Below are 15,245 nucleotides of genomic sequence, written 5' to 3' on the forward strand. Positions count from 1 at the left end.
GTCTCTCTGAGTCCTGACTCCATCAAAGCTCCAGCTCTCCTCGTATCTCTTTGAGTCCTGACTCCATCAAAGCTCCAGCTCTCCTCGTGTCTCTCTGAGTCCTGACTCCATCAAAGCTCCAGCTCTCCTCGTCTCTCTCTGAGTCCTGACTCCATCAAAGCTCCAGCTCTCCTCGTGTCTCTCTGAGTCCTGACTCCATCAAAGCTCCAGCTCTCCTCGAGTCTCTCTGAGTCCTGACTCCATCAAAGCTCCAGCTCTCCTCGTGTCTCTCTGAGTCCTGACTCCATCAAAGCTCCAGCTCTCCTCGTGTCTCTCTGAGTCCTGACTCCATCAAAGCTCCAGCTCTCCTCGTGTCTCTCTGAGTCCTGACTCCATCAAAGCTCCAGCCCTCCTCGTATCTCTTTGAGTCCTGACTCCATCAAAGCTCCAGCTCTCCTCGTGTCTCTCTGAGTCCTGACTCCATCAAAGCTCCAGCTCTCCTCGTATCTCTTTGAGTCCTGACTCCATCAAAGCTCCAGCTCTCCTCGTGTCTCTCTGAGTCCTGACTCCATCATTGCTTCAGAAGTTTTCCCCACAAATAGCATCGCTCATCACATTCTGACTTTAGAAAAACAACAAGGACGTTTGGACCCATTTGAACAAATCTACGAAGTTACTCATGCTGGAAATGTTCAGGTTACTTCTGTGGTTAGAGGACAGGAAACAGGAGAGAGAAACACTAGTTTGTACCTGATATTCTGCCACATATCTATCAAATACTGTGTTAAAGTCACGAAGCAGGATGTTGCTGCTCTTTGTCGGACTATATGGAGCATCAGATTCACTCTTTAAACAGTCAGATAGAGACATGTGCAATACACAGTCTTTCTTACAATTCAGCAAATGTCTTCTGCCTGCAATAGAGAACGATGTAATGCACAGCGAGATGCATTCAATTTGATAACAATACGAAGCTAAAGGCATGGAAGTACATGACATACAGAGACAATATTTAAGCGCTTTGAGCACCAGGAAAAGCTCTATATAACATGCATTATTATTATTATTATTATTATTATTATTATTATTATTATTATTATTATTAATACATAAAGAGAAAACACAATAGAAACATTATAAACATGAGATAATTGATTATAAAAGCCTATAGAAACCATAAAACGTGCATAAAGTACCGGCTACCAGAAATGGACTTTTTTCTTTTTTTTGCATTATTTCGGTGAAACAGGGCTAATTAGGATAATTTAAAATACCTTAAACATGGTTGTAATCTTCCACAAGTGGTGATCTGGTGACGTGATGATGCAAAGTCTTTATAGACCTTTAATTGTTTGCAATCAGCCAATAATCGAGAGGCACTTCATTGGGAAACTTGTGGTTTAATCTTTAGAGGAATCTGTGGATCACCCAGAGAAACAGAGACAATGTTAGTTACATCTCAAGAACATATTTAGTGATGAGGAGGATAAATATACAGCCTTATTTATGTATAAATGCTGCATTGATTAAGATCATGTACTTGTTGTTTTTTGTCCGGGTCCCTGCTAGTCCACACTCCATCCAGCAGGTGGCGGTAATGCACCTCTAACGCTCGTTTCCACCCCTTCATTAAATCCAAAGAAGAAGAAGAATCCTTAGTGCGCATGTCTGTTCTGTCGGAGGATAAACAAACAGGATCCAGGTGATAAATAAAGAGTCACACGCAGGTACATCTCTAACTATAACCTCTTTACACACTAAGGTACAACACAAAGGGGCTTTACATCACCTCTTTACACACTTTAACTCCTCCTGGACTGGAGTCTGTATATTAAACCAGCGAGCTAGCTGCTGTTAGCAACAGCTAATGCTAACCAGTTTAGAGTTTGTTAGCTCGAAGCTAACTGCTGTTTTCTGACAACAACACTAACGTATTAATGTGTTATTAATGTGTTATTGTGTAACATTTGAGCTACATCGACTCTGTCTGTAGTTCAATTCCCGACACATGAGATGCTAACGTAGATTTAACCTCATATCTGTATATCTGAACCTTGACCGGAGTTTAAATCACGTTGTTTGTTTTTGTTTTTTCTACTTGTATTCCTGCTGTAAATACATGTTTATTCTGAGCTGTTTTCTGATTATCCCCGTGAATATTCTCATGTCTTCTCCCTCTGTGTTTCTGTCTTATCCTGTTGCTGTTTTAACTCCTGATTTATATTAATAAAGCTCCATCTTATCTCAGCTGTTAGGCCGTTAGCTCCAGGTTAAAGTGCACAGTGCTAAATGCTACTGAGATATTGAGCTACCGTTCAGAGGGGATTAGCTGTCAGCTAGTTGTAGCTAACAAGCTAACTGACAGCCACAACACAGAGCCAGCCAATCAGAGCAGACCTGAGCATCAGCAGGATAATCCCCTTTGAAACATTCATTTCACTTATTTTTCACATTTAGAATTTTACCCAGAACTTTTTAACTTTCTTCCCAGAATCAGGACTTTTTTAAGAATTTTGGAAAAAAAAATCCTATTTTAATTTTTTATTTTTGACTTTTTCTGAGATTATGACTTTTTTCTCACAATTTAAAAATCTTTCCCCAAATGTTCCTTTTTTTCTCAAATTTCACTTTTTTCTCAGAATTTGACTTATTTTTATCACATTTAGAATTTTAACCAGATTTTCACTTTTTTTTCATAAATATATATTTTTTCCTTCGAATTTGACTTTTTCTCAGATTATGACTTGTTTTTCCTAAATTTCTTATTTGGTTCAAAATTTCATTTTTTTCTTAGATTTCAGATTTATGACAGGATTAGGACTTTTTTCAGAATGGGAGCGTTACTTAAAGGGGACCTATCATGCAAAATGCACTTTTGTACGTCTTTTATACATGAATATGTGTCCCCGGTGTTCCAGGGAACTCACCAAGTGTCAGAAAACACAACCCTCTCTATTTTCCTCCATACCCAAATCTCTAAAAAAGGGGCTGCAACGGATCTGATAAAAACTGATCCAGATTCGAACACTGTCCTGACGTCAGGACGGTGGCGCTACGGCTATTGGGCCAACTCCACCAATCAGGAGGAGACAGCCACGGCCATTGCCGTTCGAAAGCGCTGGAGACGCTGTAGTACATATGCCAGGCCAGTAGATGGTGCTGTTCTCACAGAATCAGCCCTTGCTAAAACAGGGATAAAAAAGTGCAAATTGAGCAAAATGAGGCATGGCTAAAATGCATGATCTGTTTGGTATTTTGAAAGAAAAAAAAGTAGAAATATGCCTTATATAGGTATGGTCCAACACTATATTATTCAAATATAGCATGATAGGTCCACTTTAAGAATTTGACATTTTCTCTCAGATAGTGACTTTTTTCCTCGTAATTTGACTTCTTGTGGAAAAATTCTCATTTTGAAAAATAAGTCAAATTACGAGGAGTAAAGTCACTGTCTGATTGTAAGGAAGTACATTTTGCAATATGTCATTTTGAAAAATTTCACTTTTTACTCTGAATTAAGATTTTATTTTTCATTTTTTGAGTTTTTCCCCCCCCAGTGACCTCATCTCTGCACCTGTTGGTGTTTGACTCACAGTGTTTGTGTTTGCAGATGTGAGGATGGGGAAGTCTTTCTCTCTCCTCACGAAGCAGCCCGATGAGGGTCAGGACAGCATGACGTCTCCTCTGGAGGAAGAGGAGGAGGAGAAGGTGGGAGACGTCTCTACGTTTCCGTACGTTGAGTTCACGGGACGGGACAGCGTCACATGTCCCACCTGCCAGGGAACCGGACGCATCCCCAGAGGTATAGCAACACAATACAATACAATATATTATTATTATAACAAAACAAAAAGAAACACTAAACACCGGACGCATCCCCAGAGGTAACACACCTTTACTGACTTCTTAAAGGTCTCCTATCATGCAAAATGCACTTCCTGATGTCTTCTCTACATCAATGTGTCCCCCGTGTGTCAGGAGACTCACAAAGTGATGTCTTTTCTACATCAATGTGTCCCCGGTGTGTCAGGAGACTCACTAAGTGATGTCTTTTCTACATCACCATGTGTCCCCGGTGTGTCAGGAGACTCACAAAGTGATGTCTTCTCTACATCACCATGTGTCCCCGGTGTGTCAGGAGACTCACAAAGTGATGTCTTCTCTACATCAGTGTGTCCCCGGTGTGTCAGGAGACTCTCAAAGTGATGTCTTCTCTACATCATCGTGTGTCCCCGGTGTGTCAGGAGACTCACAAAGTGTCAGGAAATAAACCCCTCTCTCTTCTCCTCCGTACCCACATCTCTAAAAACGGGGGAACAACGGAGCTGACCCAGATTTGCTGCGTCATGACGTAATATCAAAACACTTCATAGACATGTGTTACGTTCCCTCCTAAACTAGGGGTACAAAGGGAAGTAACAAAATATAAAAATAACCGGGAGGAAAGAAGAAGACATACTTTATTAATCTCCTACAGGGACACTTCGTTCTCCACTCTGTTGTGTTGAGGAAACTGATTTGGAAACATTAGCAGATAATGTTTAATTGTTAAAAGAATGAAGAGGGCTCACCAGCCAATTTACACATTTAAATAATGACAAACAAAAACAGCTTTCTTATAAAAGAAAACACTATTACCTCTAGTACTAAAACAATATTTAGAGCTACTACACGTTGCACAAAGACTACAAGAAAAACAACACTGCAAAAAAAAATCTGAATCGATAATCAGCATAAAAAATCAAGATCAAAAAACGATTCAGAAATCAGATCAAAAAAATTAGATTCAAGTCAGAAAGTAAAAAGACTGAATCAGATTTGTATTACCACTGAGGTCCAGGTATTCCCACTAACAGCTGAGCAGAGGTGGGAAGTATTGGAGTACAAATACTTCGTTACTGTACTTAAGTACATGTTTCTGGTATCAGTACTTTACTCCACTACTTATTTTCCTGATGACTTTTTACTTTGACTTCTTACGTTCTGAACACAAATACCTGTACTTTCTACTTCTTACATGTTGAACACAAATACCTGTACTTTCTACTTCTTACATGTTGAACACAAATACCTGTACTTTCTACTTCTTACATGTTGAACACAAATACCTGTACTTTCTACTTCTTACATGTTTAACACAAATACCTGTACTTTCTACTTCTCACATTTTGAACACAAATACCTGTACTTTCTACTTCTTACATTTTGAACACAAATACCTGTACTTTCTACTTCTTACATTTTGAACACAAATACCTGTACTTTCTACTTCTTACATGTTGAACACAAATACCTGTACTTTCTACTTCTTACATGTTGAACACAAATACCTGTACTTTCTACTTCTTACATGTTGAACACAAATACCTGTACTTTCTACTTCTCACATTTCCCAAACAGGCTGGTTCCTTTAGTTTGAATGTGTGTTTGGTGGCGTGATCATTATTATTTAGAGTCATTGCGTGCCTATTGATTTGAACACGATCCGTGTATCCATCATTTCCTGGTCTTCTCTAAAGAAGAGGGACCAATGAAAACGTTGTCATGTTGCCGTTGTTCAGCATGGAAACATTCATTAGCTAACAATGACATTATTGTTCTATTAATATAAAGGGAGGTCAGGTACTCTTTAAAACAGCTGCTAGTTATGGGTACTTTTTACTGAAGTACATTTCAAAGCCCTCTTTACTTTGACTTGAGTAAAGAAGTTTAGTCAGTACTTCTACTTTCACCAGAGTATTTTTAAACACGAGTATCTGTACTTCTACTTGAGGAAAGGATGTGTACTCTTGCCACTAACAGCTGACTCTCTGGTTCTGTTTCAGGACAGGAGAACCAACTGGTGGCTCTGATCCCTTACAGCGACCAGAGGCTGAGGCCCCGCAGGACGTGAGTATTTACACTTAGTGTGATTACACAGGGATTTAAGGGTTAAGAGAAATCATAATGACTTAAAACGTATATATTCTAGCTTTCCTAATCAAAGAAATGTCTTAAAAGTCTCAGTTTTATTTTATTTGTTCTTGTTCAAGCATCTTGTGTCTTTTTATAATTGTATTTCCTGTGATTATTATAATACTGTGTGGGTCATAAACGTGAGCAGGATATTTCCAAATATTAACCAGGTAGTTTAAAACCATTACCTGCACGGTGCTGTAAATATGATGAACGTAGCTTAGTGTTGTTGTGTGTGTGTGTGTCAGTGTGTGTGTGTGTGTGTGTGTGTGTGTGTGTGTGTGTGTATTAAGGCGGTGATGTGTTTGTGTGCTCTGCAGAAAGTTGTACGTCTCAGTGTCCGTGGCTCTCTGCCTGTGTATTAAGGCGGTGATGTGTTTGTGTGCTCTGCAGAAAGTTGTACGTCTCAGCGTCCGTGGCTGTCTGCCTGCTCCTCTCCAGCCTCGCCGTCTTCTTCCTCTTCCCTCGATCCATCGATGTTTCCTACGTCGGCGTGAAGTCGGTGTTCGTCAGCTACAACCAGGACAAGCGCAGCGTCTACCTCAACATCACGGTCAGAATTATATTATATATGATGAGTGATATTAAAGCCTCCCCAAAAAAAGTTGAGCAAAAGAAGCATTTTACCTAAGAAACATGTGACCAAGAAAGAAAGTTGACATAAATAAATGATTGATTCCCAAAACAAAACAAAATGTGACCCAAAGGAAAAGTTGAAAAAAGAAATTATTTGACCCAAAAAAAAGTTGACAAAAAAACAAAAGTTGACAAAAAATAAATTTGACCAAAACATTTTTTGACTAAAAGAAAGGATAAAAATACAAAATAAAAAGTAGTGCAAAAAGTCAATACACATGTCAATAGAATATAGATTTTAAATAATGTAAATTAAGACAAAATTAAATACGGTTTATGTGATAATGCTGACTGCTAATAGCCACAGTTTTAACAGAGTGGAGCTCCTCTACAGTCCCGTTAGCTATCAGAGGATTTAAATGACCCTATAAATACTGAGGGCGTCGGTTCTGTGAACAACACAGTTATAGAAGCGCAATAAAGATGATTACACTCTAATTAAAGAGGATTTTTCACATTAAACTGAGCGTTTTAACTGAATATAAAACGTTGAATCAGCTTTTTCTGTCAGATGCTGTCGGGCTGCAACTTATTGATGAATCTGTCCCAAACCCAAAATAAATCAATAAATGAATAATATTTTCCTCCTGATTTGACCTTTCACCCTTTCCCCCCTGCAGAACACTCTGAATATCACCAACAACAACTACTACTCGGTGCAAGTCGCTAACATCACGGCGCAGGTTCAGTTCGCAAAGACCGTCATCGGGAAATCACGAATCAGCAACACGACGGCCATCAGCCCTCTGGACATGAAGCAGGTGTGTGTGTACGTGTGTGTGTACCTGTGTGTACCTGTGTGTGTGTGTACCTGTGTCTGTACCTGTGTGTGTGTACCTGTGTCTGTACCTGTGTGTGTACCTGTGTGTGTGTGTGTCTCTGACGGTGTGTTTCTGTTCCAGATGGACTACATGGTCCCCACCATCATCGCAGATGAGATGAACTACATGTAGTGAGTACATTTATCATCACATTTTAACTACGATTTTTTTGATTAAATTATCAAATTATTCTGGGTTAAAGAGGTTTAAAAACACCATTTATATTCAGATCTATCTAAGGCTACATTATCCTCTGAATAATAAGATTTATTTTTCATTTCTGACTCATCTTCTACTCCACATGCATTTAACATGTCTATTCTCTACAACACATGAACCAAATCATTTTTCAATGCCTGTTGTTTTTCACCTGGTTCCTCATTGAGCAAAGTATTGGTGGTGATTCTTTAAATTGATCCACATCACATGACCCCATGACCCCATGACCTTTCCTCTGTATTCCAGTGATTACTGCACGCTGCAGACCATCAGGGTGCACAACATCGTGGTGATGATGCAGTGAGTTTCTACTTCTACTTTATTAAAATCTGCTTTCTGTTCGTTTAAATTGTTAGTTTACTATTTTATATTAGTTTTTTATTGCCACTGCTTCCTCTCGTGTTACACTTTAACATGTCCCCGCTGTGGGACGGATTACGTTTTTCTAATTCCAAGTTTTAATTCTGATTTTTGATTATTTTTTTATGATGGTTTTTGATACGATTCTGTTTCTTTATGATTTTTTGATCTTGATTTCTAATTCAGTGTTCTCACTTTCTGACTTGAATCACATGTTTTACTCAAATGTTTCCTCAAGATTTATTTATTCAGATTTTGATTTCTGAATCTGTTTCTTAATTTTTTTATGATTTTTTTATCTTGATTTCTGATTCAGGGTTTTTATTTTCTGACTTGAATCTAATTTTGTATTCAATGGTTTTCTGCAGATTTTTGATTCAGATATAGATTTTGATTTGTTTAATGCTGATTATTGATTCTGATCCTGATTTTTTTTACTCTGATTCTACATTTTGACTCTATTTTAGATTTTGCCCCTGATTTCTTGTAATGCTCATTCTCCCCTGCTCCTCCCCTCTGCAGAGTGACCGTCACCACGACGTACTTCGGCCATGCGGAGCAGGTTTCTCAGGAGATGTACCAGTACGTGGACTGTGGAGGAAACACCACCTCCGTCAGGGCGGGAGACTCAGTGCTCAGCCTGCAGCAGCCTAACGAGTAACAGCTGATCACATCAACACTAACACACACTGCTGTCTTCATAGCTTCAAATTCATGTCTGACGGACGCTCTTTATTCCAACACTGAAGAGTCCACGAACGTCTTCTGATTTGTCCGTCTGAAAAGAAAAAGCCACTTCACTGTCTGTGTTTGTGGCTCGTTAAGAAAGGGTCCGATTATTCCTTCTGTTCACTTCCACACTAACATAGAAGTGTTTCTAATAGAGGAGCGTTGCGTTCAGGGGAAAGACACATTAATGTCGTAATTATGAGTTTTCATGTCATCATTTCAACACAGTTCTGGATGCTATTTAATATTAAGAAACATGAGTTTATATATATAGTGTAAAGGAATTCTAGCTACAATAACAATCACTGTCTGTGTTTGTGGCTCGTTAAGAAAGGGTCCAATTATTCCTTCTGTTCACTTCCACACTAACATAGAAGTGTTTCTAATAGAGGAGCGTTGCGTTCAGGGGAAAGACACATTAATGTCGTAATTATGAGTTTTCATGTCATCATTTCAACACAGTTCTGGATGCTATTTAATATTAAGAAACATGAGTTTATATATATAGTGTAAAGGAATTCTAGCTACAATAACAATCACTGTCTGTGTTTGTGGCTCGTTAAGAAAGGGTCCAGTAACGACTAATTACCACACTAACATAGGAGGAGAAGTGTTTGTGTTGCGTTCAGGGGAAATACACATTAAGGTAGTAATTATGAAGACTTTCTAGATGCCATTGAATACCATCAAACATGAGATTATATACAAAAATTCTAGCTACAATAACAATGATGTCACACGTACATGTTAACCAGCAAACTGGTCCCTGAAGGCACCATCTCCGTGTTTTGAACTCACCGGTGGGGTATTTACTGACGTGATTTCAGGATAACAAACAAAAACACATCCAGAAAACCATTGACCTCCAGACCAGGGGACAGGAAGTGAGTCATGTCAAGGGTTTAGGACTCATTCCTGCACCTCTCTAGGTAATCAGATATTACATTTCTCACAACATGGAGGTGTGTCAGGAAGTGAACTAACATTTCAGACAGTTAATGTAAATTATTCCCCCCCCCTCACATTGACATACACCGATATTAAAGTGGCTTCACAAAGATCTATTTAAGAGGAGGAAACACACAGATTGTTAAATCAATAAAAGCTTGATGAACGCACTTTATGTTTGAATAACTTTATTAACCTCAATCTTTCGAACGCAAGAAGTTATGAATTAATGTTTTTATTTAGCTCACTTTCTGCTGACTCACCGTCTGATATTTGGTCGTTAGATGCTCATTATTACACGTCATACATTTCTATGTGTTGTCTTTAACTTTATAGAGAAATGAAGGAACCTCTGCTGCATTTATTTTAAAGATAGAAGGAAAAAAAAACGTCTTAGCTTGCCCGCTAACTGCTAATAACCAGCGCTAACTGCTAATAACCACCGCTAACAGCTTATAACCACTGCTAAATGCTAATAACCATCTCTTACTGCTAACTGCTAATAACCACTGCTAACTGCTAATAACAGCTGCTAACTGCTAATAACCCCTGCTAACTGCTAATAACCACTGCTAACTGCTAATAACAGCTGCTAACTGCTAATAACCACCTCTTACTGCTAACTGCTAATAACTACTGCTTACTGCTAACTGCTAATGACCACTGCTTACTGCTAATGACCACCGCTAACTGCTAATAACTACTGCTAACTGCTAATGACCACCGCTAACTGCTAATAACTACTGCTAACTGCTAATGACCACCGCTAACTGCTAATAACTACTGCTAACTGCTAATGACCACTGCTTACTGCTAACTGCTAACTGCTAATAACCACAGTTTAAACAGAGTCGAGCTCCTCTACAGAAGTCCGTTAGCTATCAGAGGATTTAAATGACCCTATAAATACAGAGGGCGTCGGTTCTGTAAACAACACGGTTATAGAAGCGCAATAAAGATTATTACACTTTAATTAAAGAGGATTTTTCACATTAAACTGAGCGTTTTAACTGAATATAAAACGTTGAATCAGCTTTTTCTCTCAGATGCTGTTCTGCTGCAACTTATTGATTAATCTGTCAAAAAACAAAACCAAAAGAAATCAATGAATAAATAATATTTTAAACACACAGTAAAAAAAGCTGCTTCATAAGTGACAGAAGCTTTTGTTTAATTATCAAAATATTCAGCAATTATTTTCCTAAAATTATTAAATCCTCGCTAAGTTTTCTCTGTTTAAAATCTGTACTAAATTAATATATTTTTCGCAACATAGACCCCTGAAACCTTTTGTTTTATTATTATCATTATTTATAATAATTATAATTATTTCAGCAGAAATTCTAACATTTCCTAATTTAATATTTAATATTTTGTTTCCTGCTGATAAATCTTATAATTTAGGGCGTCTTGTATTTAATTATTAATAATTCACGTGTTGATTTCTTTGTTAATAATCACTTCTTCTACTTTAACATCAAAATATCAAGAAATATTTTGTCCACATAATTTATTTTGTAGACGTTTTGGACGAAGAATCCTTCATTTGAAAAGTATTTTTAATGAATGATTTGAACATTGTGTTGTTTATAAATGAGTATTCATACATGGACAGTTCATGGCGTTTTGTACTGAAGGGTTCGGATGTTTTTCACCCTCACAGGTTCCTACCTCTGAGTCACATGTTGTTATTCACAGCTCATACTGACTGTTTGTTGTGGGAGCATTAATAAAGTTTTACAACCTAAATCTTTGTGAATGTTTTTATTTGTATACACAAGTATTCATAGGGTGAGGGGTAGAGCTGCCCTCGACTAGAGATGTTTCTAGTCGTGTCCGTGTGTGTGTTGATGTTGTTGCCCTCAAACACACACCACTCTGTAGATGCAAAGCAGTCTGACTCCTCACTCCATCGTTGTATAGTCACCGGTCTGTCCCATCTCAGTTTCTGCCTGTAAGCAGGCAGCAGCAGCCGCAGTGAGATGTGGTGTGATTTGCCGAAGGGAGGGCGAGGGAGAGCCTTATATCCATGTGGAAAGGGGACTATACATGGTCCAGTGTGTTTCCGCCGCGCGTCGGGCAGCTGATCTTTTGTAAGTATCTCGGCAGGACTTTCTTCATGTTAGCAATGTTAAAATCCCCGGCTACAACGAACGCCGCCTCTGATCGAGTGCTGTGTTGTTGTCAAAGTCAACTTTAATGTCAATCTTACTCAGTTTGTGTTTACAGACAGATTGAAATGACGTTTCCAACAATCCCGAATGTAAAATTATACAGCAATACAGATATGTATAAAATATGTATTACATATGTATATCCTATATATACACAGTCAACAGACACATATGCACACATTAAGATAAAAAAAAAACCACAACAATCAATATGTACAAAATAACAGTCACTTTAATATCAATACATTTGGTCCGCGTTGGGTCTGACATCTATTGATAGATTTATGATTCGAAAATTATAAAAGTAGGGTAGACATGTGGAGATTATCCGGCTGAACAAAACATTTATCAAACAGGTTCGTTTTCCACAGATCTTATTTTTTACAATATTCCAGAATCCTCTGGAGAAATCCCGTTGCTTTTTGTCGAGGGACAGGTGCATACAGAAGAGAGGAATAAACTAAACTAAACGTGAAAACTAAAAATAAATGTAAGTTATAAAGAAAGGGCTTTTTAGACAAATAGCATTTATTATTTGAAATGTTGCTTTAACAGTTCAACAGAGGTGGTAGAAGTACTCTTACATTGTTCTGGAGTAGAAGTAGAAGTACTCAGATCTTGTACTTGAGTAAAAGTAGAAGTACTCAGATCTTGTACTTGAGTAAAAGTAGAAGTACTCAGATCTTGTACTTGAGTAAAAGTAGAAGTACTCAGATCTTGTACTTGAGTAAAAGTAGAAGTACTCAGATCTTGTACTTGAGTAAAATTAGAAGTACTCAGATCTTGTACTTGAGTAAAAGTAGAAGTACTCAGATCTTGTAGTAAAAGTAGAAGTACTCAGATCTTGTACTTCAGTAAAGGTAGAAGTACTCAGATCTTGTACTTGAGTTAAAGTAGAAGTACTCAGATCTTGTACTTTAGGAAAAGAAGAAGTACTCGATCGTGTACTTCAGTAAAAGTAGAATTACTCAGATCTTGTACTTGAGTCAAGATCAGCTTTCACTTTCCATACACAACCTGAGTGAGCCAGATTTACCGAGCAACAAGTGACGCAACGCTCAGACTGAATTCTCATTGGCTCAGACGGAGCTGATGTTAACTCCCAAAAGACCCCCATCACCCCTTGGAAGTCAACCAATCACAGAGCTTGAGGACTAATCACGGGGTTTGTCAAGCAAAGGGACTGGTGTCATCCCAAACGATAGCTGAGGATTATGGGTAGTGTAGTGTCTTCGGCCATCCTAAACCCCGGTAAAACTATTTGTTTCTCCGAATCGAAGGGCAAAAACACAAAAGCATTGCACACAATTTAAACCAATCAATGTTGTGTAATTAACAAGGATAATCTGGTGTTTTTGAGTTGATGAGTAGTGCAGATATCACTGTGAAATCAATCGACAGTAAGGAGAATAGTTACTTCCGGGTGTAAAATTCTCCGTTATCCAATGGGAATGGACGCTCACATTGCCTTTAAATGCCGCCGACATGGACCTATGCGGTGCTTCCCTGAGCGTCAAATACCGCCGCCGATGGGAATACATTGCAATCAGTTGAAAGCTCTTTGCGTCCGTAAATGAAGCTGAAGGAGACTCGGCGCGTCACATCTGCACGCCAAAGGACCCTGACCAAGCGTCGCTACTGGACTATCAGGGAGTGAGACTGTGTTGCACAGGCAATAATACTATTAAACACCTGATCTTTTGAAACAACATCCATAACATTCATCTGGCTGCTACTTAGAAGTTATGTATCTAATATATCATATTCCAATCACTAGTATATAGACTCTTATTGCACTATTTCACTTTTTTACTATTTTTCTTTTTGTATTTACTTGCTGTTTTTCTGTGTTATTGTGTTGCTCTGTTGGAGGAGCCTGTGACCCAAGATTTCCATCGTCATAACTACACTGTAGCTCTGCACGCATGACCAATAAAAGCCTTGAACCTTGAACCTTCTGTGTGTCTCTCTCATTGACATCCCGCTCTGCAGAAAGGACAGCTGTGTTTCTGTGGATAAAGAACCTTTCACACAGAAAGCCTCGATCAAGATGAAGATGTTGCTGTTTCTGCTTCTCCTGGGAATAGTAGGCCCACACTGCACATCTGCACGTGAGTCTTTTGATTCTTTACGTTGGGAAATAAGAAGTGCTTCATGTGTTTATGGGCTGTGTGAGTTTAAAGTGTGATAGTCTTTCAGCTCCAGGACTGACCTGCAGGTTATAGAAATGTTAGAAAACAAACTCTTTATCTTAAAGTCCTCCTTCCTGTTCACTGATCTGAGTTAAAGTTCAGGATCCTCTGTTAGATCACAGTCTACAAGAACATACATGAAGTGTGTTTCTGTGATGGGTAGAAGTCTGTGTTCTCTTTAAGGACATTACTTCAGAGCTTCAGGACCTTAAAGACAGACACTGGGTGTTTCTCAATCGCGAGTACGCTTGCTTGGTAGCACATGTCTGCCGAGCATCTTGCTTCAGAAGCGAGTCAAGAATACTTCCTGGCATTCGGAAAACGAAGAGTGGAACAGGCTAGCAAGTGTGCAGGTGTGCGTCATATGAGAGGCCCCGCCTTACATCTTCCGCCACAGATTTGGGGAAATTGGTCCGTGCGCAAAGCATTGTGGGGATTTTAAGACCGCGGAGTCTACTCATGTGCAGCCTCGATATTTCTCCATACGGAGTATGCCGGGCTCGGTAGATTTCCAAGCATGCTGGAGATTGGAACAGTACTTCGGCGGCACTCGATGACGTAGTATGCTTGAAATAGTGGCTCTGAAGCAGCTTTACTCGCGATTGAGAAACACCCACTGTCTGACGGTGTGAATGTTACAATGGCAGCACGTCCACACACTGAGACAAATAAAGAAGACAAGAAAACAAGTTACTTTTCCTCCACTACATGTATTTAATCCCTTTAGTTACTTCACAGATGTGGATGAATGATGTGAAATATAATGAATTCTTAAATCAGACTTTAGTTCCACCTGGAGTAAATTCACAAGCTACCCTGCAGTATACAAAGCAGAGTTTCCGTTACAATTTTCTTTTGCCGGTCAACATGTCCGTTAATGTTTAAATCTTCCAGACAAAATGAGAAAAGTGCCGGTCAAAGGTCTTCTTTGTTATTTATTGAGCTTTAAAACAAATTGATAACGACTCTATATAATAATAAACGGAGCCTCTCCTTTCCTCTCTCTCTCCTGACAGCCCGTCAGCATCTCATGCAGCTCGCTGATCCAGTAATGAGTGACCCGACAGTAAAGTATAGGGGTGCAACAACTAATCGAGTTAATCGATTAAAAGCCTCTGTTAGATCACAGTCTACAAGAACATACATTAAGTGTATTTCTGTAATGGGTAGAAGTGTGTGTTCCCTTTAAGGACATTACTTCAGAGCTTCAGGACCTTAACCCTCCTATTAGG

General features: G+C 38.9%; 2 protein-coding genes across 2 annotated transcripts in view; both read left to right on the top strand.

The window, feature by feature from the left end:
• The window catches only part of LOC117474106 (major histocompatibility complex class I-related gene protein-like), a gene marked incomplete at its 5' end in the record, with an annotated part of 183,941 nt that overhangs the window by 147,624 nt on the left and 21,072 nt on the right, over positions 1 to 15,245 (top strand).
• On the top strand, positions 1,623 to 11,396 carry LOC117474115 (transmembrane protein 106B-like). The gene is made up of 8 exons (XM_034120156.1): positions 1,623 to 1,706; positions 3,590 to 3,781; positions 5,805 to 5,868; positions 6,328 to 6,487; positions 7,191 to 7,331; positions 7,473 to 7,522; positions 7,857 to 7,910; positions 8,493 to 11,396. Exons 2-8 carry the CDS (start codon positions 3,598 to 3,600, stop codon positions 8,629 to 8,631), a joined length of 792 nt encoding a protein of 263 aa, XP_033976047.1. The 5' UTR covers positions 1,623 to 1,706; positions 3,590 to 3,597; the 3' UTR covers positions 8,632 to 11,396.

The sequence above is a fragment of the Trematomus bernacchii genome, unplaced genomic scaffold (assembly GCF_902827165.1).
Source record: "Trematomus bernacchii unplaced genomic scaffold, fTreBer1.1, whole genome shotgun sequence".
NCBI lineage: Eukaryota > Metazoa > Chordata > Actinopteri > Perciformes > Nototheniidae > Trematomus > Trematomus bernacchii.